This window comes from Lynx canadensis, chromosome F2, assembly GCF_007474595.2.
Source record: "Lynx canadensis isolate LIC74 chromosome F2, mLynCan4.pri.v2, whole genome shotgun sequence".
Taxonomy (NCBI): domain Eukaryota; kingdom Metazoa; phylum Chordata; class Mammalia; order Carnivora; family Felidae; genus Lynx; species Lynx canadensis.
In genome coordinates, this window is record NC_044320.2 from 546,600 (window position 1) to 570,557 (window position 23,958).

A 23,958-nucleotide genomic window follows, 5' to 3' on the forward strand; every position below is an offset into this window, starting at 1 on the left:
CTATGCCCTGGACATCTACCTTCTCTCCGAGGAGACCATCACGGCTCAGACTTCCAGCCCCCTTCTGAGAACCCCCGCCCTGGGGCCCTCCCCCCCCCCCCCCGGGGGGGGGTGGCAGGAGGAAACAGACGCAGGAGGCCACCATGTAGAGCCTGTCGTTTATAGGTCTCTGCCGGTCTCGTCCGTCTGTCTGTCCATGTATGTGTTTCTCTCTACTGAAGGGGCAAGGGGAACTCTCACGTAAAAATCCAAAATACAATCCTGCCTGGGAACGGCCACAGCGAGGGGCAGTCCAAGCGTGGCTGTAAGGCCTCGAGCTGCCACGGCACACAGGGCTGGGGCCCTCGCTGCTGAGCAGGCTCCACGCCCAGCCTTCGCCCTGGGGCCTCTAGGAGACAGTGGGGTCCTTGGCTTTGGGGGGTTCAGAGCCCGTCAGCAGGGAGATGGTGGGGTCATCTGCGTAGTCGTCCCCCTCCGAGAAGTAGGAACCCTCCCCCAGCTCGAAGAGCACGGGCAGGTCGCTGCTTCCCATATCCACGGAGCCCGGGTCCACCAAGAACAGGGGTTGCGCCGTGTAGTGCACCAGCTGCTTCCCTGAGGGTGGGGGCTGGGTCAGGGCACTGGCGGGTGGGGACACTGGGCTGGGGCAGGGCAGGGGCTCAGGGCTTGGCTCACCTGAGTCAGGGCTGCTGTTCTCTGCCTCAAGGGGCCTGGGGGGCTCCTGGGGAGAGAGGAGCTCCTGGATCTGCCAGGGCAGGAGGGGGCAGAGTGAAGGTTCCTGCTCCCTGCCCGCCCCCCTCCCCCCCCCGCCCCCCCCCCCCGCCCCGCCTACGCACGCTGGCCAGGCTGCTGTCAAGGTCGGGCAGGCTCATGTCGGGCACTGTCACTGAGGGGCTGAACAGCTGCAGGGAAGGGAGGGCGGTCAGGCTGCGCCCGTGAGCTGTGAGCAGGGTGGGGGTAGGGAGGCACTCACGTCCAGCAGGGCGCTCGTGTCCACACTGAAGCCGTGGCTCGTCAGCATGGTCTGCAGGTTGTCCAGATTGGAGTCCATGGCGTCCAAGTGGTCACTGAGCTCGGTCCTAGCCAGCATGAGGAGGGCAGGTAAAGTGGAGCCCTAGGCACCCCCAGCCAGGTGCCCTCCTGCTGGTGATCACACCCACCAGACAGAGAGGGGCTGTCCTCAGCTATACCCCCACCCCGCTTGGGCTCACGGGAAGCCCTCCGAGGCGGGGCCCCATCGCACACCTGGTGTGGGCCTGGGGGGGAACGTGTGTGGGAAAGGGCCAGGGTGCTTGGTCACTGGGGCGAGAGCGGCTCAGGCTGTGCCAGCCGGTCCTGTCGCTGTGAGGCCCAGTAAGGCCTCTGACAGCACTAAATGGCTGAGCCAAAATGACAGGGGGGCTCAGGATGGGCTGGGCTGGGGGCGGTGTTCAGGCTCGGCAAGGTCTTGTGTCTACGTTGGAAGACAGCAGGGATGGGGAGAGGGAGCTGCGGGCAGGGTATGGAGGGCTGGTCTCTACTCTGGTGCATGCCGGGAAAGAGACCTGGGTCTGGAGGCTGTGGCCGAGAAGGCCCCGGGCCACCTGGTGGACCTGTGCCGTTGGACAGGTGGCCAGGCTGGCTCTGGGAGGTGTCCACAGGGCCCTGCCCCAACCTGAGAGGAAGCCAGTCAGCACGGCAGCCAGGAGCCTGGCTGCACCAGTGGCAGTGCCAGGCGGGGAGGCCCATCTCTGTCGGTCAGTGAGCTGGGGCACCGGCTTGGGCCCCAGAGCCTGGGGTGGGGGGGCTGCTCCCTGCTGCACAGGGCCCGGGACGCCTGTTCACCAGGCAGGGCCAAGTGCTCACGGCCAGGCCAGGGTCTGGTCCGAAGCTGGGGAGGGGCCTGAGCTCTGGCGGAGCCCTCCTCCCTCCCCAGTGGGGACGGCGCTAACCCTGGCTGGACTCGGCCATGCAGAGAGGAGGGGCAGGGGAAGAGGCGGGCGACCCCAGACATCTGTGGAGCGCGAGCCAAACTGCAAGATACAAAGACAAGAGCCCCCCGATTGCAGGTGGGGGCCAGGTGGACTCCGTGCCCCCCGCCCTTGCTTGCCTGGCCTCTGGGGCAAGCCCTCTGCTGGGCAGGAGAGATGCAGTGGCCTGTCGCAGGAAGGGGTGACAGCAGCGGCCAGAGCGGCTCAGAAAGCAGGTGCGACAGACCTGCAAGGCTGCACACCCTTGGCTCCTGAGGCCCTGGGGATGTGGGACAACGGGCTCTGAGCTCAGGGCCGGGTCTGCTGGCTCACCCCCCGGCGCCCCTGCGCCCACAGCCTGACGACCGCCCCACACCAGCCCTCCAGGACAGCGCTAGCTAGAGGCCCAGACGTGCTTCCTGAGGCTGCGGCGGAGGCGGGTGGGGCGGCACTCACTTGTCCAGGCAGGCTACGCTGAGGCACTTCTCAGGGGCCGAGGCAGGTGGGGGCGAGGGTGAGGGGCGACGGCCCCCCGCATCCGTGAGGGGTGTGGCCGGGGCGGCAGGGGCAGGCTCGCTTTCCCGCAGGATGGAGTCAATGAGGGCGGTCGGGGACAGGGGTATCTCCACAACAGAGGACGGGTGTCCAGGACTGGCCTCCTCCACCCGGGGGCTCCGAGGAGGACTCGGGGGCTCCTCCTTGACGCGTACCAGAGGGCTGCTGGACACTGGCCTGCACGTCGGGGGACACACACGTCAGCAGCTGCCGCCTCTGTGGGCCCACCCTTCTCCTGACGGTTGGGTGACGTGGCCCCCACCTCTCATCTACGCTTCCGCCTGGGGAGGCCAAAGGGCTGCCGGGGGCCAGCTCGGTGATGTCGGAGATGATGGGTCCGGAGTTGGCGACGGTGTCTGGGGAGTAGAGGCTGGAGCTGCTGTAGGCCGGGGAGGGAGCCTGCCATCAAAGGGAGGTGACCTGTGTGGCAGGCGCTGCAGCACGTGCCTGTCCCGCCCAGGCCAGTCCTGCCGCGCCCGGCGCTCACCGAGTAGGGGCCCGAGCCATGGATGTGCTCCAGGGAGTATTGGCGGCCGTACTTGGGCATGGAATGTGCCGCACTGCTGTCGTTCAGCATCAGGGGGCTGCGGGGGGGGGGGGGGGGGGGGGAGGGCGGTAAGGGGTGGGCTTAGGTGCCTCCCCGAGACCTCAGGGCCACCCGGGCCTCAGCCAGGGGGAGACAGGGTGGCCCTGGGCCCCGTGCTGGGGACGGGCACCCCCTGTGCCTCACATCTTTCTCTTCACCCCCAGGATCCGGTTGGACTGCACCAGTGAGATGAGGAACTGGATGAGCTGTGGGCAGAAGGGCACAGTTAGCCTGGCCCTGCGAGGGGCCCGCCAGGCTCCCCCTAGGCCCGCCGCACACCTTGTTGACGACTTTCTGCTGCTGGGCGTGCTTCTGCCGCAGGCTGGCCACTTCCCGCCACAGGGCCTCGTTCTCGCTGTAACACAGTGGGCGTGGTCAGCAGTGCTGGGGGCCCTCCACAGAACCCCCCCACCCCGTCCCGCCCTGGGCAGGCGTGGGGTCTGGGGTGCGGCGGTAACAGGGCTGGGGGCAGACCGCCAGGGAGGACACGCAGGGGTGTGTCAGTTGTGGGGGCGGGGGCAGAGCACAGGACTGGGTGTGTTGGGTGGACCCCAGGGTCCTGGCTGAGACCTCCTGCACACCCTTGAGTGTTGCGCCCCCCCCCCCCCCCCCCCCCCGTCCCTCTGAGCCATCTCTGCCCCACCTGAACCTGAGGAGAGGAGGGAAGGCCAGGGGTACAGAGCAGCATATGGCAGCTGTCCTATGCCCGTCCTATGTCACTAGGTCTGGGTGAGCAGGCCTGTGAGCAGCCTGGCCCTTCTGATGGGCCCCCAAGTGTCTTACTGACATGGAATTGCCCCTCTTGGCCTCGACCTGCAAGGCACCCATGTCCCGGAAGGCCAAGTTCACCTGGCCCCACACCCAGATGTCCTACAGCCAGAGGCTTCTGCCAGCCCCAAATGTGGAGAGAGCGCCCAGGAGCCTCTTCCAGGACTTGGGGGTCATGAGGACCTGCCCCCTGAGAGGCTTTCGGGCCACACCAAGCTGAGGACAGCCACCCTAGGCTGCGGTTCCTGAGGTCCCCGGGGCCCCCAAGTGCATAGGAGGCGGCCCAGGCCAGCCCTGTTAGGGGTCCTGGTTGAGGAGGGGAGCACAGGACCGGTTACTGGTGGCCAAACGTGCCCCAGCGGCAGTGGGGGCCAGCGGGAGCGTTGGCGCTGTGGGGGCGGTGAAGACCAGCCACCCCGGCCTGTGGAGTGCACACTCGGGACGCAGTGTGAGGAGCCGAGAGGGGAGGCAGGTGCCAGGAGCCCAGCTCTGCCCGTTGGGGCGGGAACTGGGTTAGACCCTGTCTCCCAGGGCGCGCGCACAAGTCCAAATGTAATTCTGCGCTTGGGAGAAGCCTGGAGCGTCCCTGTCTCAGACTGTAGGAGGCAGGGCTGGTGGGAAGGGGCCCCAGGAGGGGGTGGCCAGTTCCCAGGCCCGCACCTCTCCTGTCTGCTCTTTCCTCAGGCTGCCTCCCACGGGTCCCCTTGTCCCGCCACGTCCCCTGCCAGGCGCCCCCCTGCACGTGCCGCGTGGAACCTACTGCTTCATGGCCAGGAGTTTGGAGTCCATGCTCTCCTGCTTCCCCTTCATGAGCTGGACGTCAGTCAGCAACTTGGTGACACTGTCTTGGCGGATCTTTATGTCCTCATTCTTCAGGGTGGATACCTGGGACCCCGGTGGGGGCGGGGGGGGACGGGGAAACAGTTACTGAGATGCCCACCCCCCCCCCGCCCCGGGGGAAGAGGGGAGGGCCTGGGATGCCGCAGAAGGGCCAAGGGGCTGGGCTGGCAGTCTGGAGAGGGGCCTTCAATGTGGTGGCTGATGGGGGAACGGCCAAGGGGAGTCCCAGATGGACAAGCAGGGAGGAGAGGGCCCATCAGGAGGAGGGCTCAGGGCGGCCAGGCCAGCAGCTGACTGCCCTTAGCAGTCGTAGGTCCAGCAGGACAGCAAGTAGCCGCTGCTCCCTCTCATAGTCTGGAGGAAGGTCTGAGGAGGCAGAGAAAGGGAGGCGGACTACTCACGCTGGTCACTTTCCTCTTGATGTTCTCAAGGAGCTGCTCCTGGCCACGCAGGAAGCACGGGTGCTGGAACTCGGTGTCGTCCCTCTCTGGCTTGACCAGGCCACCCTGCTCAATGTGGACCACCTTCCGGAAGCCGTCTGCACATGACGGGGTGGAGCAGCTCTGCCTCAGGGCCGGGCACCGCCCCACCGAGGGACAAAGGGAGGGGTCCGGGAGGAGGGCTATGCCTGGCACGGCTCTGGTCACACCACTGCCTGCGGCAGCTGGGTGGTCTTGGTCTAAGGGAGACCCCACACCCCAGACGACAAGCCCTCACCAGCGTGTGTGCCTGTGTCTGGCTGGGGCTTCAGAGACTCTTCCCTGAGACTCTGCTCCCCTGGGAAGAGGCGCCCTGGCCGCAGGCCCCCCAGATGCGCCAGGCTCTGCATCATGCCCCGCCCCACACGCCCAGATAGCAGGGTACTCACACATGTTGAGCTGCCGCACGAAGCTGGCCATATTGTTGTGCTTGAAGTACTTGGGCAGCACCTCCTTGGCAAACTGGCCCTGGTCGAACACGTGGAAGCTGTTCCCGCTCTGCTGGGAGGCACGCGGCAGAGTCACACGCAGCCCACGAGGCACAAGTCCCCAGATGTGCCCGGTCCCTCCGCTCCTGCGTGTGCCCTGCTGGAGGCCCGGGACTGGGTGACAGAAGCCACACGGCCAGAGAGATGAGGGGACCTCATCGCAGCCAGGAAGCCCTGCCCCGGGGCTCCCGAAGTTGCCTGAAACACGCGGCACCTCACGCCCAGTCTTTAGGGGACCTTGTTTTTGCTTTAATCAGATTTCCCCCAGGAACAACCAAGACCCCAAGGTGAGGCAGCCAAGAAAATGGGAGGAAAACACACAGTTGTATCCAGAAATGCAACCTCGTTCTTCTTTCGGCATGAGGCGGGAAAAAGAGGTTGTGAAACGGTCACTGCGTTACTCATCTTCTATCCCCTCATTTTTTAAAAACACACATTTTTAAAATTTTTATTTATTTTTGAGAGAGAGAGAAAAAAGGGGGTGAGTGGGGGAGGGGAAGAGAGAGAATCCCAAGCAGGCTCCGCACTGTCAGCGCAGGGCCTGACACGGGCCTCGAACCCACGAACCTGAGCCGAAACCATGAGTCAGATGCTCAGTCGGCTGAGGCACCAGTCACCTCCATCTTCTTTCTGACCTCAATCCAGAAGCTACCAGGAAGGTTGGCAAGGCCAGCCTCTGCTGGAAGGGCCTTGGGGTGTGGGGCAGGGTCCTGGAACAGGGCCAGAGAGTGGTGAGGGGAGGAGGGGGTGGGGGGTGACAGGACATGCTACCCTTGAGTCCACCAGGGACACTGGGCATGGCTTCCCCCATCGAAGAAGGGGCTGAAGGTAAGGAGAGAGAGAAGCCAGAGGAACCCCGGCGGTAGGCGAAAGCTAGAGCCTTGTGTGTCCACACACGTGCGTGCATGTGAAAATGAACCCAGATATAAGCATGTGAAGGGGTGGAGAAGGTGGAGAAAGGGCCTCTGAGAAGTCTTCTCCAAAGAAGCAGTAAGAAAACCGGCCAAAACGTTACAGTGCGCTTTTTCAGAACTCTGAAAATCAACAGCAATACGGGAAGCCTTTATTCGAGAAAAATGACTCTCCAGCAGTAAGATCAGTGAGCTTTGTGGTGTTTCGACTTGCCCTGTTCCCGCTTCCCCTCCTGTAGCCCCATTCCCAGAGAACTACTCTCGGACCAGTCAGCTCCCTGGGAGCTTGCACTTGTAAAGCTGTCTTTGCTTGACTTGACCCAAAGCTCTCCCAGTACAAAAAGCCTTTTCCTTAGGGATGTTTGTTGATGACATCAAAAGAGGATTTCAAAACTTTGTGGTTGTTTCAGGCAGAGGATAACAGGGCAAAAAACAGGCTAGCTAGAAAACCTCAAAAGGAAGAGCTAGGGAATGAGACCTCGAGAGGGGTTTTGAGAAGCTCCAAAACATTCCTGGGCATCCGGAAGTCACACGCACGCGTAGGGCCGTGTGGACAATCAGGGAAGACCTGACGTGGCCCTAGGTGCGCACCTCTGGCTGACTTGGAGGCTCTGCACAAGCAGGAAGCAGAGGACAAAGCAGAGGCGCCACCTACCTGGGCTGTGTGCCGAATGCAATAAATCCCCCAACACCTACACGGGGTCCCCCGGCAAAGAACAGGGCATTTATTGGTTCCAGGGGGCAAGGGAAATTTCTGTTCCCTTGACTAGCTCACTACTAAGCTAGCCAAGCAGACTTCAGTGGTCACGAACAACGAAGACCATAAGTCATCCAGAATTCGTTCAGAAAAGTCACTAAACAAACAAATACCAGCAACTACAAGAAATAGCAACAGCAACAAATCTGGGGAGGAGGGAGAATCTGATATTCAGAACCTAACACATACCACATTATATTAATTCAAAGTCCAGTTTCCAATGAAAAAGTATGAAACCTGCAAAGAAACAAGACATGGCCTATACACTAGGGAAAAAAAGCAATCAATTGAAACCACCCCTAATGAAACTTGTAAGTTGGATTTACTAGACAAGGACTTTAAGTCAACAATTTCAAATCTGTTCAAAGAATGAAATGAAATGGCAGCTAAACAAATAAAGGAAAGCATGAGAACATCTCGCGGAATGAAGAATACCAATAAAGATAAAAATGAACCAAATCTGAATTAAAAAATATAATTGCACCAACTTATGCCCAATGGAAGTCTCAGGAGAGAAAAGGACAGAAAGAATAGCTGAAGGAATAATGGCCCCAAATTTCCTAAGTTTGATAAAAAACGTCCAGGAAGCTAAACAAACTCCATTAAAAAAAAAAAAAAAAAGATTAAAACTGATTTCTCATCAGAATCCACGGAGGCCACAAGGCAATAGGATTACATTTAAAGGGGCCAAAAGGAGGGGCACCTGGGGGGGGCTCTGTCAGTTACATGTCTAACTCTTGGTTTCAGCTCGGATCATCACCTCATGGTTCATGGGATCAAGCCCTGCGTCAGGCCCCATGCTGGCAGTGCAGAGCCTGCTTGGGAGTCTTTCTTTCTCTACCCCTACCCCGCTCTTGCTCTCTCTCTCAAAATAAATAAACTTAAAAAAAAAAAGTAAAGGGGCTGGAAGGAAAAAAACCGGTCAACCAAGAATTGTATATCCAGCAAAGCCTCACTTTGAAAAGTAAGGAGCAGGGGCGCCTGGGTGGCTCAGTCAGTTAAGCATCTGACTCAGAGCTCCAGGCTCAGAGCCTGCTTCGGATTCTGTCTCCTCTTTCTGCCCCTGCCCCACTCATGCTGTGTGTGTGTGTTGGGGGGGGGGGGTGTCTGAAAAATAAACAAACATAAAGTTTAAAAAAAAGAAAAGGAAGGAGCAATTTCCATTTCTGGGATTCAAGTGTGAGATCTACTGAACCACTCCCAAGTGAAACAAAGCTTTTTTTTTTTTCTTTTTTTTAATTTTTAATGTTTTTAAATTTATTTTTGAGAGAGAGAGAGAGAGAGAGGGAGAGAGAGAGGGAGGGAGGGAAATGAGTGGGCAAGGGGCACAGAGAGAAAGAGACACAGAATCCAAAGTAGGCTCCAGGGTCTGAGCTGTCAGCACAGAGCCCGACGCGGGGCTCGAACTCACAAACTGTGAGATCATGACCTGAGCTGAAGTCGGATGCTTAACCAACTGGGCCACCCAGGCACCCCTATTTTTTTCTTTTTAAAAGTTTACTTATTTTTGAGACAGTGTGCTTGTGCAAGTGGTGGAGGGGCAGAGAGAGGGAGACAGAGAACCCCAAGCACGCCCTGCACTGCCAGCACAGAGCCTGACACGGGGCTCAATCCCATGAACTGTGAGATTTCCTCGGGAGAGAGGCAGTCAGAAGGAAAGAGAGCTCTGAAGGGGCTCCCCAAGGGAACTCACTTTATTTGAAACAAAACGTAAGGAAGTTCAAGCGTAAGGCTGCTCTTGAAAACAACGGCACCTCTTGGTTCAGAGTAACCAGCTCAACCAGGCCCAGCCTGTTCTACAGGAGAGAGGCAGCTCACAGCCCTCCCAGAGTCAGAACAAACCTCAGAGACAGGCCTTCAACACTACCACTGGTTGAATTTAATTGGGTTAGACCGCTCAACAATTTGTGCCCTGGGGCACCGTCAAAAAACACCACCACAATCAGGCAGTAATTAGAGCCTAAAGTCTGGGTGTAATACCCTGGGAGGCAGTGGAGTTAACACTGAGGTCAAAGAGAATGCAGACTTCACTAAAATAACCCAGCTAAGTCACAAAACAAACCAGCACAAAACAAAAACAAGCGTGGGGGGCAGGTGGGTGGTGGGTGGGGTGGTCATCCAGAAGTACTACATTACCTAAAATATACTTTTTCAACAAAACTATGAGACATGAAAAGAAGCAGCAAAGTGTGACCTGTGCACAAGGGAAAGGAGAAAAAGCCAACAGAAACGGAGCGTGAGAGGGACAAGGTGTAAAGTTTCCTCAAGACTTCGAAGCAAACATCACCTATATGTTTAAAGATGAGGTGACAGTGCCTTGCCAAAGAGAGAATCGCAACAAAGAGACAGGACTTGTAAAGCAGAGTCAGATGAAAATTCCAGAGCCCAACAGTACAATAACCAAAATGAGGAATTTACTAGAAAGACTCAACAGCGGATGTGAACTGGTAGAACAAAGAAATCAACAAATTTGAAAATGGATTGATAGAGATGATGAAAGCAGAAGGACAGAGAGAAAACAGAGTAAAGAAAAATGAAAGGAGTCTCAAAAAAACAAAACAAAACAAAACAAAACCCAAAACCTTTAACTGCCTCAGCGTACGTGTAAATGGAGTACATTTCGTTACAGGAAAGAAGGACCAGAACAAATACTAAAAGAAATAAGGCCTGAAAACTTCCCAAATTTGCTTCCAAAAATCAATAGACATGGTATGCCATTCCTGAGATCAACTCTGCTTTGTTTCGTAAGTGTTTTTACAGGGGCGCCTGGGTGGCTCAGTCAGTTGAGCGTCCAACTTCAGCTCAGGTCATGATCTCACGGTCTGTGGGTTCGAGCCCTGCATTGGGCTCAGTGCTGACAGCTCAGTCTGGAGCCTGCTTCAGATCCTGTGTCTCCCTCTCTCTCTGCCCCTCCTCCACTCTGTCTCACTCTCTCAAAAATAAATAAATGTAAAAACAAAAATAAGTGTTTTTATAATCCTATAGTTTTGGTATACAGATCCCTGCATGTTTTACTATGCTTGTATTTAAGTTCTCATCTTTTAAAAAAATTTAAAAATGCTTATTTTTGAGGGGGGGCAGTGTGAGAGGCAGACAGACGGAGGCAGACACAGAATCCGAAGCAGGCTCCAGGCTCCAAGCTGTCAGCACACAGCCTGACGTGGGGCTTGAACTCCCGAGCCATGAGATCATGACCAGAGCCAAAATCATCTGCTTAACGACTGAGCCACCCAGGCTCCCCAGTAGTCTTTTGGAGCAACTGTAAATGATATTAAAAAATAAAACACATCAATTTCCTATTGTTCGTTAGAAATGCAATTGATTTTTGTATGTTGACCTTGTATCTAGTGACCCTACAAAACTCAATTCTTTAGTTTTAGGAGTATTTTTATAGATTTCTTGAGATTTTTCTGTGTGGACAATCATGCCATCTATAAATAAGGTCAGTTTTATTTCTTGCTCTCCAATATATATTCTTTTAACTTCTTTTTCTTGTCTTCAATTACTAGATAGGACTTCCAGTACAATGCTAATTAGAACTGGTGAAAATAGAATTGTACCTTGTTCTATCTTAGGGGAAAAGCATTCAGTCTCTCCTAACATTAAGTATGATGTTAGGTGTAGATCCTTTTTTTGTTATCGGGCTGAGTATGTTCCCCACTATTCTCAGTTTCCTGAGTTTTTTGTTTTTTCGTTTTTTTTTTTATAAATGAACATCAAATTTGTCAAATATTTTTTCTGCAAACAATATGATCATGTGGCTTTTCTTCTTTACGTTGTTAACACAGTGGATTACACTGACTTAATTTTAAAATCCTGGACCACCCTTCCATTTCTGGAATAAGTTCCTTGTGTTGTGACATCACTCTTTTTATATGTTGCTAGATTTGGTTACATTTTACAGAAAATATTATGAAAAATGCTGGTTCTTAGTTTTCTTAGACTATTTTTGTCTAAGTTTTAAAAAAGTTCATTTTTAAATAACTTGTATACCAAACATGGGGCACAAACTCATAACCCTGATATCAAAAGTCACGTGATCTTCCAACTGAGCCAGCAGGTACCCCTGTGTGTGTTTTAAGGTTTATGTATTTTTGAGACAGAGAGAGACAGAGTATGAGCAGGGAAGGGGCAGAGAGAGAGGGAGACACAGAATCCTTAGCAGGCACCAGGCTCTGAGCTGTCGTCAGAGCCGGCCGGGGGTGGGGGGTGGGGTGGCTCCAACCCACAAACTGTGAGATCATGACCTGAGCCACAGTTGTGGGGCTTGAATCCACGAACCATGAAATCATGACCTGAGCTGAAGTCCGTTGCTTAACCAAATGAGCCACCTAGGTGCCCCCAGGTGCCCCTGTGTTTGATACCAAGGTAATGCTTGCCTCACAAAATGAGCTGCAAAGTGTTCCCTCCTTTGGTTTTCTGGAGAAAGTTGTGTATAATTGGTGTTGTTTCTTCTTCAAATGTTTAAATTTGGCAGTAAAATCATTTGGGCCTGGACTTTTCTTTTTAGGAGGTTTATGACTAGGAATTCAACTTCTTTAATAGAGTTAGGACCGTTAAGGTTATCCATTTCACCTTGGACAAGTTTTGACACTTTATGGTTTTTAAGGGAATTGGTCCATTTTTATCCACGTTGCCAAATGCACATGCATACAGCTGCTCAAAGCACTTCCTTATTACCCTCAAACCGTCAGAGGGGTCTGCCGTGACACATATCCTCTTTGTTCCTGATATTGGCAATTCAGGTCTTGTCTGTCAGTCATGCTACAAGTTACCAATTTTTATCTTTTCAGAGGATCGGTTTTTGAATTAATTTATTTTACTGTTTTACCATTTTCGGTTTCAGTGACTTCTTCTGTTGTCTTTCTCATTTCCTTCCTTATGCTTGCTTTGGGTTTACTTTGCTTTTTTTTCTACTTTCTTAAGGTGGAAGCTTAGAAGCCATTCTTATTTTCTAATGGGATCACTTAATTGTATAACTTGCCTCTGAGCACTGCGTTAGGTGCTCTCACATTTTCAGGGAGCAGGCATTTGGTGGACTGCTGGGGGACATCCGTGGGACAGGAGATGGAGTCCCCCTCGGATGGAAGATGAAGAAAAGACTGCTCCTTCTGGGGCTGCACACTCTCTCTCAGTCTTGACGGAGGCGCTCCCAGGCTGCATCTGTCATCCATGCGCATGATGTAGACCGTGTCTTGTCTCGTCCCCAGGACAAAGTGTTTGCTGAGTTACACTCTTGCTGACTAGGTATCTCTACATAACTGGCCACCAGGGACACCCCGCCCACCCCACATTTTTCAAATGGGAAGATACAATTACATCAAGTTTATAATTTAAAATGCATAGCTTGATCCACTTTTGACATACAATTGTTTACCACCACATGCGAGAACCGAAGACATTTCCATCACCCCCGAAATTATCCTTATGCCCCTCTGTGGTCAACCCCCACCCCAGGCAACCACTGACCTCATCTTTGCTCCCCTGGATTTGCCTTTGCCAGAATATCACATAAATGAAATCACAGAGTATGCAGCCTTTTGTGTTTGGTGCCTTGCACTTAGCACAACAGAATGCTTTCAAGGTTCGGCCACAGAGTCTCCCGGAAAGCTGTTCACTCCTCTTCAGTGCTGAGTGGAGCTCCCTGCGGGGGGCGCCGCCACTTGTCCGGCCACTCCCCAGCAGGCTGACCTGTGGGTCGCGTCCTATTTTTGGCTCTTGTGAATAAAAGTGCTATAAACATTTGCATTCGGGTCTTTTCTTTTTTTTAATGTTTATTTACTTTTGAGAGAGAGAGAGAGAGACAGAGTGCGAACAGGGGAGGGGCAGAGAGCAAGGGGGACACGGAATCTGGAGCAGGCTCCAGGCTTCGAGTTGTTAGCACAGAGCTGGACGTGGGGCTCGAACTCACCAACCAGGAGATTATGACATGACCTAAGCTGAAGTTGGACGCTTAACCAACTGAGTCATTCAGGTTTTTTCCTTCTAGAAGTTTTCTAGTCTTAGCTTTTACATTTCAGTCTGATTCATTTCAGTCAGTGTTTGTACACGGTGTGAGGCACATGGCGAGCTCACATCTGTGTTTACGGGCGCCCAATTATTCCAGCACCACGTGTGGAAAGACTATTCCTATAGAATTGCAACGGCACCTTTGTCAAAAATCAATGAACTTTAAATGGGTGGGTCTCTTTCTGGATTCTCTAGTCTGCTCTGTTTATATGTTTACAGTTATGCCAATTTCACTCAGTGCCGATTATTACAGCTTTATAGTAAATTGTGAAATCAATTTGTGTGAGCATTCCAATTGTTCTCCTTTAAAAAAAATGTCTGAAGGGGTGCCCAGGTGGTTCATTTGGTTAAGTGGCCAACTTTGGCTCGGGTCATGATCTCTCACCGTTCGAGGGTTCGAGCCCCACATTGGGCTTTGTGCTGACAGTGCAGAGCCTGCTTGGGATTCCCTCTCCCTGTCTCTCCCTGTCCCTCCCCCACTTTTGTTTGTTCTCTCCCCCCCCCCAACCAAAGTGAATAAATAAACTTAAAAAAAACTGTCTATTCTCTGTTGAGAATGTTTGGCTTTGCTTTTTCATATAAACTCCAGTAGGGATCACTTTACCAACATTTACAAAAACGTCTGCCGAGATTTTACTGGGATTGTGTGAAATCTGTTTTCATCTTACCAACACCGGGTCTTCTGTTTATGACCGTGGCCTTTCTCTCCATTTACTTAGATCCTCTTTAATTTTTCTCAGCAGTGTTCTATAGCTTTCCGTGCACAAATTTTATACATGGTTTACAAGGTCCGCACCCGTGGTAACTGGTCTACAGGCAGCCCCCAATGATCCCTGCCTCTGGGGGCTCACACCTTGTGCTGCCTTCTCCTGTGCTGTGGCTGGGTTGTTCTTGGTGACCACCAGCACTTAACAGGTGACATGTATCCGAGAACACATTACAAAGGCCACACTGGATCCCTTGCTCCGGGAGCAGCAGGCTGACAGGCCGAGGGAGCAGGCTGAGGGGCTCCTGTGGTGAGGAATGGAAGCCACTTGCCACCACGCCCTTGAGCGAACTCAGAAGTGGGTCTCTCTTTGCAGCTGAGCCTCGAAGTGCCTGCAGTCTCGTGAGAGACCTCGCGTCAGAATCAGCTCGTGACTCTCAGAAACCGTGAGACGTTTGCTGTTTAAAGCAGTTAGGTTTGGAGACAACTGGTTACACAGCAAGAGATAATACGGCCAGTAAGTATTTTGTGTTTTTTTAATGCTATTGTTAAATATTTCCATTTTCAAGGGTTCGTTGCTAGTATACAGAAACAGAATTGGTTTTTTTACATTAACCTTGAATCCTGTGACCTCAGCAAACTCATTTACTAGTTCTAATCACTTTGGTATTTTCTTTTTTTTGTAGATTTCTTGGGACTTTCTAAGTAAATTACAATGTTTTCTATAAACAGAGCCAGTTCTACGTCCTACCTTCCAATTTTTCGGTCTTTTATTTACTTATATCTGCCAGACTACCCGACCAGGGTGTCACACACATCGTTGAAGAGGAGTGGCAGAAGCACCTGCTTTTTCAGGGTTAAGTACAATGTCAGCTGTAGGTTTTCATAGCCGCTTCCTATTAGGCTGTGGAAATGCCCTTCCCAGTTTGCTGAGCTTTTATCACAAAGTGAGTGTTGAGTTTGTCCAATGTTTCCCCTGCCACCATTAAGGCGTCGTGCGGGTTTTCTTCTCTTTGTCCGCTGATGCGGTGAGTTACAGTGGGTTCTGAATGCCCACCAGACTTCATCCACAGAGCTCCCTTCTGGCCTCGCATCTCACAGGTGCTGAGTCAGTGTTGTTCTGGTCTGGGTCCCTCTCTGTGCAATTCTTTCTTTTTCTGGCTGCTTTTACGATTTTTTCTTCATCGGTTTTCAGTAATTTGTTAGTGATATGCCCTGGGTCTTTTTGTTCGTTTGTTTTTTGTGTGTGCTTATCCTCCTTAGGAATTCTTATAAGTTTTGGATCTGTGGGTTCACAGCTTTCCAAAGATTTGGACAACTATGTCTAAGCATTCCCTCTCCCGTTACTCTGGAACTCCACTTGTGTGTCAGGCTATGCGATATCATCCCCGTGAGGCTCTGCTTCTGCTCACTATTTCCAGTGTTGTTTTTCCCTGTACATCACCATGGACAGCATCTACGCTTACTCTCGTTCAGTGATCTTTTCTTCTGCAGAATCTAATCCGCTATTAATCCCCAGTAGTGACGTGTAAAAAAAAAAGCTTTGAATTTTAGAATAACTTTACTTTTTTTATTTTCGTTTTTTTAAGAGTAACTTGAGATTTACAGAAAAGTTGGGAAGACAGTACAGAGCTCTCACATAGCCCTCACGCCGTTGTTAACAGTGTTAATTAACACTGTTGTCACAAGGAAAGAATCAATATGCAGGTTTCCCCTGCTGCCCGGAAGTACGGCGTTCCTATGCCAACATTCACAAAGCCAAGAATTACTGTTAATTGACATGGAAAAATTTAGAGTATTCCCAGACCCAAAAAATCACCTCTCTTCAGCTTTTCTGATACCTAAGAACACATCTTGCAAACAGATGCACAAACGAAGCAGAGATGAATCACAAATGCTCACGGACACAGAGCACTAGCTCTAGCAGCTTGATGCGAGATCTGAACGCAGTTCCTGAGCAAGGAGCTTGGCGCGGCCACCCCTGCTGCTCGGAGCGCACGCTGCCTCTGTAACAGCTCGCTGCAAAATCAATGCTGGATGCTATTTTTGCTTTTGCCTTTTTTTGTAAAAATGAAACTCCTCTTCGGATTTCTTTCAGTTAGTGAAAACAGATAGTAATGTAGGTCTTTTGTTATAAAAGTGAATAGCGTAAAATGAACTCTCTCTCAAAAAAAAGTGGGATATTGGGGCGCCTGGGTGGCGCAGTCGGTTAAGCGTCCGACTTCAGCCAGGTCACGATCTCGCGGTCCGGGAGTTCGAGCCCCGCGTCAGGCTCTGGGCTGATGGCTCAGAGCCTGGAGGCTGTTTCCGATTCTGTGTCTCCCTCTCTCTCTGCCCCTCCCCCGTTCATGCTCTGTCTCTCTCTGTCCCAAAAATAAATAAACGTTGAAAAAAAAAATAAAAAAAAAAAGTGGGATACCTGCACTTTATCATTTACTAAATAAAGTCTCTATCTTATTCAGATCTCCTTAGTTTTTACCTACTATCCTTCTGTCCCAGAACTTCACCTAAGAGATTACACCACACTTTGTTGTTACGTCTCCTTACGTTCCTCTTGGCTATGACAGTCTCTTTGACTTTTCTGGTTTCTCATGACCTTGACAGTTTTGAGGAGTACCAGTCCAGTATTTTGTAGAATTTCCCTCAATTTGGATTTGTCCTGTGTCTTTTCCTCACAGTTATGAGGTTAGTTGGGGTTACAGAAGGTTCTGGAGAGGAAGACCATAGAGGTTAAGTGCCTTTGTCATCACACCACGGCTGGACACTTACACGAGGCCATGTCTGTCGGGGGTCTCCACTGTAGTTTACCCCCCACCCTTTCCCACTCGGTGCTTCTTGGAAGTCACTGTGTGTAGGCCACAGGTACAGGTGGGGAGATATGTGTCACCTCCCTGGAGGGAGTGTCTACACAAATAATGTGGAATTCTGCACGATAGACTTTTCCATTGCCATTTTATTTGCTCCTTCCTCTCTCTCTCTCTCTCTCTCTCTCTCTCTCTCTCTCTCCCTCCCTCTCTCTCTTCCACTGTCTTCATGGTTTTGCTTTGCTTCTTTGAGCACTCAATATTTTTACAATTGCTTTAAGGTCTTTGTTGGCTAGTCCCCATCACCCCTGGGAACACAGCTATGACTCCCCTTCTTTGTCACAGGATGCACTCTCACGCCCATGGCTCATCTGTTACTTCTGACCGGGCCCTGGACACGGGGGTCTTTACGTTGCATCTGGGTTCTGTGGCATTCCTCCTGAGAGTGTTTCGTGTGGATCAGCCTGATCCTGTCAAGGCTTGTCTTTACGCTCCATTACATTGCATTCGGGGCAGCCTTTCTTCATTCAGTCCCACCTCCAACCTGTAGGTCTTCTGGTCCTTGTTGAACGCTCCACGTGTCCAACATGGTTCCTCTGCTCTGGCTGTGAGGATTCAGGTAACTCGTGGCCCTGTCTGAGCTCTCCTCAGTGACTGTTCCTTCCCTAGAAGGTTCTCAGGCTGGCTTCATAGGTCTCCTCCTGTGGATGGGTGAACCAGAACCCTGCTGAAGACCTGAAGGGGCTCATGTGCAGACTCCTGGAGCTCTTTCTTAGTCCAGCTCCCTTCTCTGGTACCACACCTTGCAAATTCTAGATGCCTCAGTTTCTCCAAAGTCTGGGCTGTTAAGTTTCCCCTTTCTGTGCTGGAGTTTGAAAACTGCCTCTAGGTAGAAAGACTGGAACCTGTGTGGCTCACCCGTCCTTGTTTTCCAATCCTGAACACTGTTCAAGGGTTAAGCCCACATTGCACGTGTCCTATAAGCCCTACCTGAAGGGCCATCAGGAGTTTCAGATGTCTCCTGGTGAATCCATCACAGAACCCGACGTTCTCTCTCCCTGCCTCGTGGTTCAAGGCCCCGCCTTCTCTGCTGCCTCCAGGGAATCCTGGAGGTGATCTTAGCTTTTCCTAAAAAGGCCTCTGATTAGAAATACGGAAGGAACAGGGAGAAGTGAGTGCCCATCTGCTTGCTGGTAACCAATGCCCTCACCCTGAAATGCATTTTTTTTAAAAAAAGTAAACTCTGGGGGCTCCTGGATAGCCAGTCGGTTGAGCATCTGACTCTTGGTTTTGACTCAGGTCATGATCCCACGGTCGTGGGATTGAGCCCCATGTTGGGCTCCACACTGAGTGTGGGGCCTGCTTAGGATTCTTTCTCCCCCTCTGCCCCTCTCCTCAGCATTCATGTGCTCTTGATAAATAAATAAATAAATAAATAAATAAATAAATAAATAAGTAAATAAATAAGTAAATAAGTAAATAAATAAATAAATAACAACGACCCACAAAACTCTACACCCAGCATGGGGCTTGAATTCACAACCTCAAGATCCAACAGTTGCATGCTCCATGCACTGAGCAGGTCGGGTGCCCCAAGATGCACTTCTTGGTAACTGCCAAGTCTCATTAAATTTGGAGCCTCTGGTCTTATTTTTGATGGCCCTGGGAACAACCTAAAATGAATGCAAAATTCTGCAGGGATGTATGTTTTTACAGACAGGGTCTCTGTCTTTGAGTATTTTCTCCAAGGGCTCCACGACCCCAACGGGTTAACAACCACTGTATTCCATGAGGGAATACCACTGCATTTTTCAAGTATCTGCCCCAGGACACCTTAGTCCCCCGTTTTTGTTCCTCAAAAGTCAATCCAAAGACCAGTCTGCACGATGTGCTCCATTCTGAATGTGGCTGGCTGACTACTCTCTGGGTTCCAGGAACACGGGCATTAGAGGCAGTGAGAGTCTGGCTGGAGCCAACGTGGCCACAGAAGCAGAGAAATCCGGGTGTAGAGTGAGGTGTCAGGGGGCGTGAGGCTGGTCCAGAAAGGGAGAGCCACTGAGGACCCCTCCTCTACCCTGGCTGTGTCCTTATCTGAGTGTGAGACCATCTGCACCATCACGTCCTTTTCTGGTTTCTGCTCAAGTTCACTTTATTAGTTCCTGCAACACAGGCACCAATACATCCCTCCTAATCCTTGGCCCTCTGGCCACTGGCCCCGGGACTCACACCTCCAGACCATCGAGCACGTGCAGGTTAGTGACTCTGCTCACTCTGACAGCTTTCAGGGTCAAGAAAGGAAGAGTCGGTGGTGCTGGCTGCTGTGCTACCAGGACTGGGAAGCATTTGAGGGCAGCTTTCCTCGTTTCACAGCCTCCTTCCAGAGCTGGAAGCCCCGGGGCGTATGGAGCGTGAGGACCCTGGCTCAGTCCCTGGTGATACACGACGACGGGAGCTCTTTGCACCTCCCAGGGTGGGTCCTGCAGGTTCCACTGCCCCCTCCCTGGTCCTTTAATAAAGAGTTCTGAGCACACACGGGTCCTGAGGAGTCAGGCGCACACGGCTACGCCCTGGACGTCTACCTTCTCCTCAAGGAGACCGTCAACGGCCCAGACTTCCAGCCCCCTTCTGAGAAGCCCCGCCCTGGGCCCCTCCCCCCTCCCCACCCCGGGGCCGCGGGGGGGGGGGGGGGGGGGGAGGAAACAGACGCAGGAGGCCACCATGTAGAGCCTGTCGTTTATAGGTCTCTGCCGGTCTTGTCCATCTGTCTGTCCATGTATATGTTTATGTCTACAGAAGAAGCAAGGGGAACTCTCACGTAAAAATCCAAAATACAATTCTGCCTGTGAACGCCTGCAGCACAGGGCAGTCCAAGCGTAGCTAGGGTCTAACTAAGAAAGCAGGTGAGGGTGGGGCCGGCGTCTTGAAGTGTGGAGCGCCGGAGAAGGCAGTCAGAGAGCAAGAGCTGGCCATCACCGGGAAGACGGTGGCCTTCAGGTCCAGTTTAACCAATCCCCAGCTTTCTTTGCTAAGTTTCCTAATGTCTTTGAGACTCAGTTTTCTTCTCTACGAAATAGCCATTTGTCACCTTCTTGCATGGCTGCGGATGGAGAACAGATACAAAAAGGCTCAGTTTAGCCTCACGCTGCAGGCAAGGTCTGGACAAGCACACCTGTGCTGCTCTTGGCAGCTGGTCCTGCAGCCGTCTGGGTTCAGGGAGGCCCTGGGAGCCTCCGGGCCCTGCCATGTGCCTCCCAGCCTGCCACTGGGGAGCACTAACCCGGGGTGCTCCTTCAGCATTTTGGCTCAACTGACAGATCCCCAAGGGCAAGATCCAGAGGGCCTGCCCGGTCCTGCCGGCTGTCTGAGAACGAGCTCAGCAGGCCTCACCTGGCTCTCAATGCCAGGAGAGGAGGAGTGTTCCTGCCAGTCATGGGAGCTCTGGAAATGTTCCATGGCCAGCTCTGAGTGTACGGGTTGCACGCAGACCCGTTCGAGTAGTCTCACAGGGAGCTGATGACCTAACTACAGGAAGTGCTGTGCCTAGGACTCTCCACCCAGAGACCCAGCCCCTCCAGAGTGAGCCTCCGACCGCTGGCACTTCAAGGGCCATCTGGGACAGGCCCTGGCCTTGGCGACCTCCAGTTCCTAGGCCTCCACCTCCACACAATCCTATTAGGTTCATTCCTGCTCCCAAAGAAAAGAGAATTGCACAGAGCAGACCGGTACCAGGGTGGGGCCAGAGAGGCGCCCAAGGCCAAAATTTAAGGAGCCCCCCCACCAGGGCCTCCTCCACGTGGCCCTAAGGAAAAGTGCCTCCTTAAACTGTGCCGTCAAGCACCTCCCAGCCTCACCCAGGCCTGATCCCTAGGCCAGACAGGCCCAATTCACAGAGAGTCCCAGTGGGTGTGGGTGGTAAGGGGAACAGCACAGGCTGCTGGTCAGAAGCGCTGGGGCACACCCACAGGCTACACTCATGCTCACCGAGTTCCGTCCCTACAGCAGCAGGAGCTGCGGGGTCTTGTGGGACCTCTAAGGACCCGCTGAGATGCCGTGCCCAGGGTGTCTTTAACTGTATGAGGATCTGAGAGTGAGTAAGCCAACACGACTGTCTGGGGGCAGTGACCTGTTGGTCTGTCCTTCAGGCTGGGCACAAGAAGCCCAACACTCTGGGAATGCAAGCTGGTGCAGCCACTCTGGAAAACAGTACGGAGGTTCCTCAAAAAACTAAAAATAGAACTACCTTACGACCCAGCAATTGCACTACTAGGCATTTATCCAAGGGATACAGGTGTGCTGTTTCGAAGGGACACATGCACCCCCATGTTTACAGCAGCACTATCACCAATAGCCAAAGTATAGAAAGAGCCCAAATGTCCATCGATGGATAAACGGATAAAGACGTGGTATATATATATACGATGGAGTATTACTCGGCAATCAAAAAGAATGACATCTTGCCATTTGCAACTATGTGGATGGAAGTGGAAGTTATTATGCTAAGTGAAATTAGTCAGAGAAAGGCAAATATCATGTGACTTCACTCATGAAGAGTTTAAGAGACAAAACAGATAAACATAAGGGAAGGGAAACAAAAATAACATTAAAACAGGAAGGAGGACAAAACAGAAGACTCATAAATATGGTGAACAAACTGAGGGTTACTGGAGGGGTTGTGGGAGGGGGGATGGGCTAAATGGGTAAGGGGCATTAAGGAACCTAACCCCTGAAATCATTGTTGCACTATATGCTAACTAATTTGGATGTTAATTTAAAATAATAATAATAAAAAAGCCCAACGCTCTTTGGACCTGGCCCCACTGGCCAGGGTTTCTGGGGATGAACCGCTTCCCCCACCTTATTCACCTTTGAGAGTCAAGCACCAATCCTCTGACTGCCCCTTGTCCCTTAGGTCAAACGTGGTGAGTCTCTCTTGGTAGAACTGAGAGAAAACTTCCAACACAAAGGAAAAAAACACCAAAAGCAAAGACATCAGAGCTTTCCAAGGCCTCTGAGAGCCGGACTCCGGGCCATAAGTCTGCAGAAGGCCCTGTGTGAACTTTTTTGACAGAGGCCACAGGTATAGGACCATCTCCTGTCTCTGAGCCAGGCAGCCCAACAGCCTGGAAAAGGGCTTCCTTCCACTGCTGAGCTACTGTTGTGATTTCTCTATTCACTGCTGGTGCCAGCCCTTACCACTATGTCCTGCTTGACCTGCATACAAACCAGGAAGGATCAAATACTTGTGCTCCAGCTGGTTCCCCATCCCCCTGCCTGGGGTTCATGGGTGGTGCAGCCACTCTAAGTGAAGGCTGTCACAGGCCTGACCATTCCTGTTCAAAGGCCTTGCCCAGAACACAGGCTGTGGGTCCTGGAGAGTACGCTGGTGACACTTCACCCACTCGCCTCACAATCTCTAAGCAGAAAAAGAGAGCAGATTAAGGGGCACCCTAGCAGGTGGGGTGGATCACCCTAGTAGGATTAGGCTTGGAATATTCCAGAGCATTTCTGATGCCCCTCCCTGGTCTGGGTTAAGAGTGTGTCCTGGGAGTTAGGGGAAGGAAAAAGAGGAAGAAGGAAGATAAAAGAAGACAGAAATATGAGCCCACTCCCTTGGGTCAGAAAAATGCAAGGTCTGGAACGAGTGGATGGCACTAACACGGCAGCCTTTGGGAAAGCATGCTGCCCCTCTTCGGGACTCCAGTCTGTCATCAGAGTAAACAGGCAGTGCACTGAGAAATGGAGAGTGCCCACACAGGCATGTCACTGAAACCAACACAAAGCATCTCCCAAAAGAATGCTGCATGATATCTAGTTTCTTTATTCCCAGTCTTCAGGCAGCAAACTTGAGCAAACAGACCGCCCAAGAGAGAACTTGGCCTCCAGCTAGGGGCTAGCTTCAAGCTAAACATTTCTTCATTCCTAATGGCCTAAGAGCATGAAGGAGAAGTACTTAACAAAGTCTGAGAAACCCAGCGTTTTGGCCCTCAGGAGGCCAAAGCGTATTTGGGGGCACCCATAGGCTCTGCATGACCAGAGTGGCCTTTCTTCAGGTCACCCATTTGCCAGCCTGGGGTATGGCTCTGGCCTTCCCAGACACGACATCACAGCTCGGATGGGAACAGCAGATTCTGAGCTTCAACTCCATACACACTCTCTGATTTACCTCTGCAAAACCGGAGCCGTCCGGTCTTGCAGGGTCAAACCATGTAAACAAGCCTGCTGCCAGGCAACTGGAGACAAGGACTTGAATAAACTCGTCCTGTGAAGAATGAAAACCAAAGCTGCTCTAGGAAAGCCCAACTCTACTATCTCTGGACACGGGTTCAAGATCAATCTGAACTTTATGACGTTTTACTTTCTGTTTTCGCTCCCTTTCCTTTCGCACTAGAGCAACGCCCTCCGATTCACGCGCCACGTCCTAATTTTCTCCAAATAGCTGCCGACCACACCACCCTGGAAACTCATTTGAGAAGATTCAGAGGATCACCTAGGCTGACTGTTCGCCAGCGAGATTGGGTACTGTTCTAAGGACAGACACACTTCCGCGATTGTTCAACACTTAGCGAAAGACCAAAGAAGAGGCCCTTCCTCCCCAGCCCAGGGACACTTGGCGCGGCAGGGGCCGCCAAGGAGCGGGCCCCGCACGTTTTCCTCCGAACCCTGACCCTGAGCTCCCGCCCCCACATCCCACCCCTCACGGGGACTCGCCCCACCCCCTCACCGGGCTCCAGCAGATAAGCGCGTCGGTGTCTGGGTCGCTCACGAGGGTCCACAGCTTGGTCAGGAAGGCCGGGACGTTGCTGGGCCCCGCCGCGCCGGGGCCCACGGGCAGGTCCATACCGTGCAAGGCGGGGGGAGGCGGTGGTGACGACCGCGAAATGGGGCCGAGGGCCGGGCTAGCGCCGCCGCCGCGCCTGCCGCCGGGGCAGCGCCACCGCCGCCGTCCGCTGCGCACACACGGCCCCGCGGCCTAGCATGGCCGCCGCCATCTTGCGACGGGCGCGTTCCCGCCGGCGCCGCCCGCCCGCGTCACCCCGGCGCGCGCACGCCGGCCCCGCCCCAGGCCCGCGCGTTCCTGCCGCCGCGCGCCTGCGCCCGCTGGCCCC

At 52.7% G+C, this 23,958-nt stretch overlaps 1 protein-coding gene across 4 annotated transcripts; it reads right to left on the reverse strand.

Moving 5' to 3' along the window:
- Positions 1-144: 144 nt before the first annotated feature.
- HSF1 (heat shock transcription factor 1) lies at positions 145-23,787 on the reverse strand. 4 transcript variants are annotated; one of them, XM_030303616.1, is made up of 14 exons: positions 23,574-23,690; positions 5,567-5,678; positions 5,100-5,236; positions 4,619-4,743; positions 3,370-3,445; positions 3,235-3,296; positions 2,992-3,088; positions 2,767-2,903; positions 2,406-2,681; positions 1,932-2,012; positions 974-1,079; positions 837-902; positions 676-745; positions 145-594 (listed from the first exon to the last, which is right to left on the reverse strand). In XM_030303616.1, the coding sequence occupies exons 1-14, from the start codon at positions 23,688-23,690 to the stop codon at positions 389-391; spliced, it is 1,668 nt and encodes a 555-aa protein (XP_030159476.1). In that variant the 3' UTR covers positions 145-388. The 4 variants fall into 4 exon arrangements, with proteins under 4 accessions (XP_030159476.1, XP_030159477.1, XP_030159478.1 ...); XM_030303617.1 differs by having other exon boundaries at positions 389-594; positions 5,567-5,675; XM_030303618.1 differs by lacking the exon at positions 1,932-2,012 and having other exon boundaries at positions 389-594; positions 23,574-23,787.
- Positions 23,788-23,958: the final 171 nt, after the last annotated feature.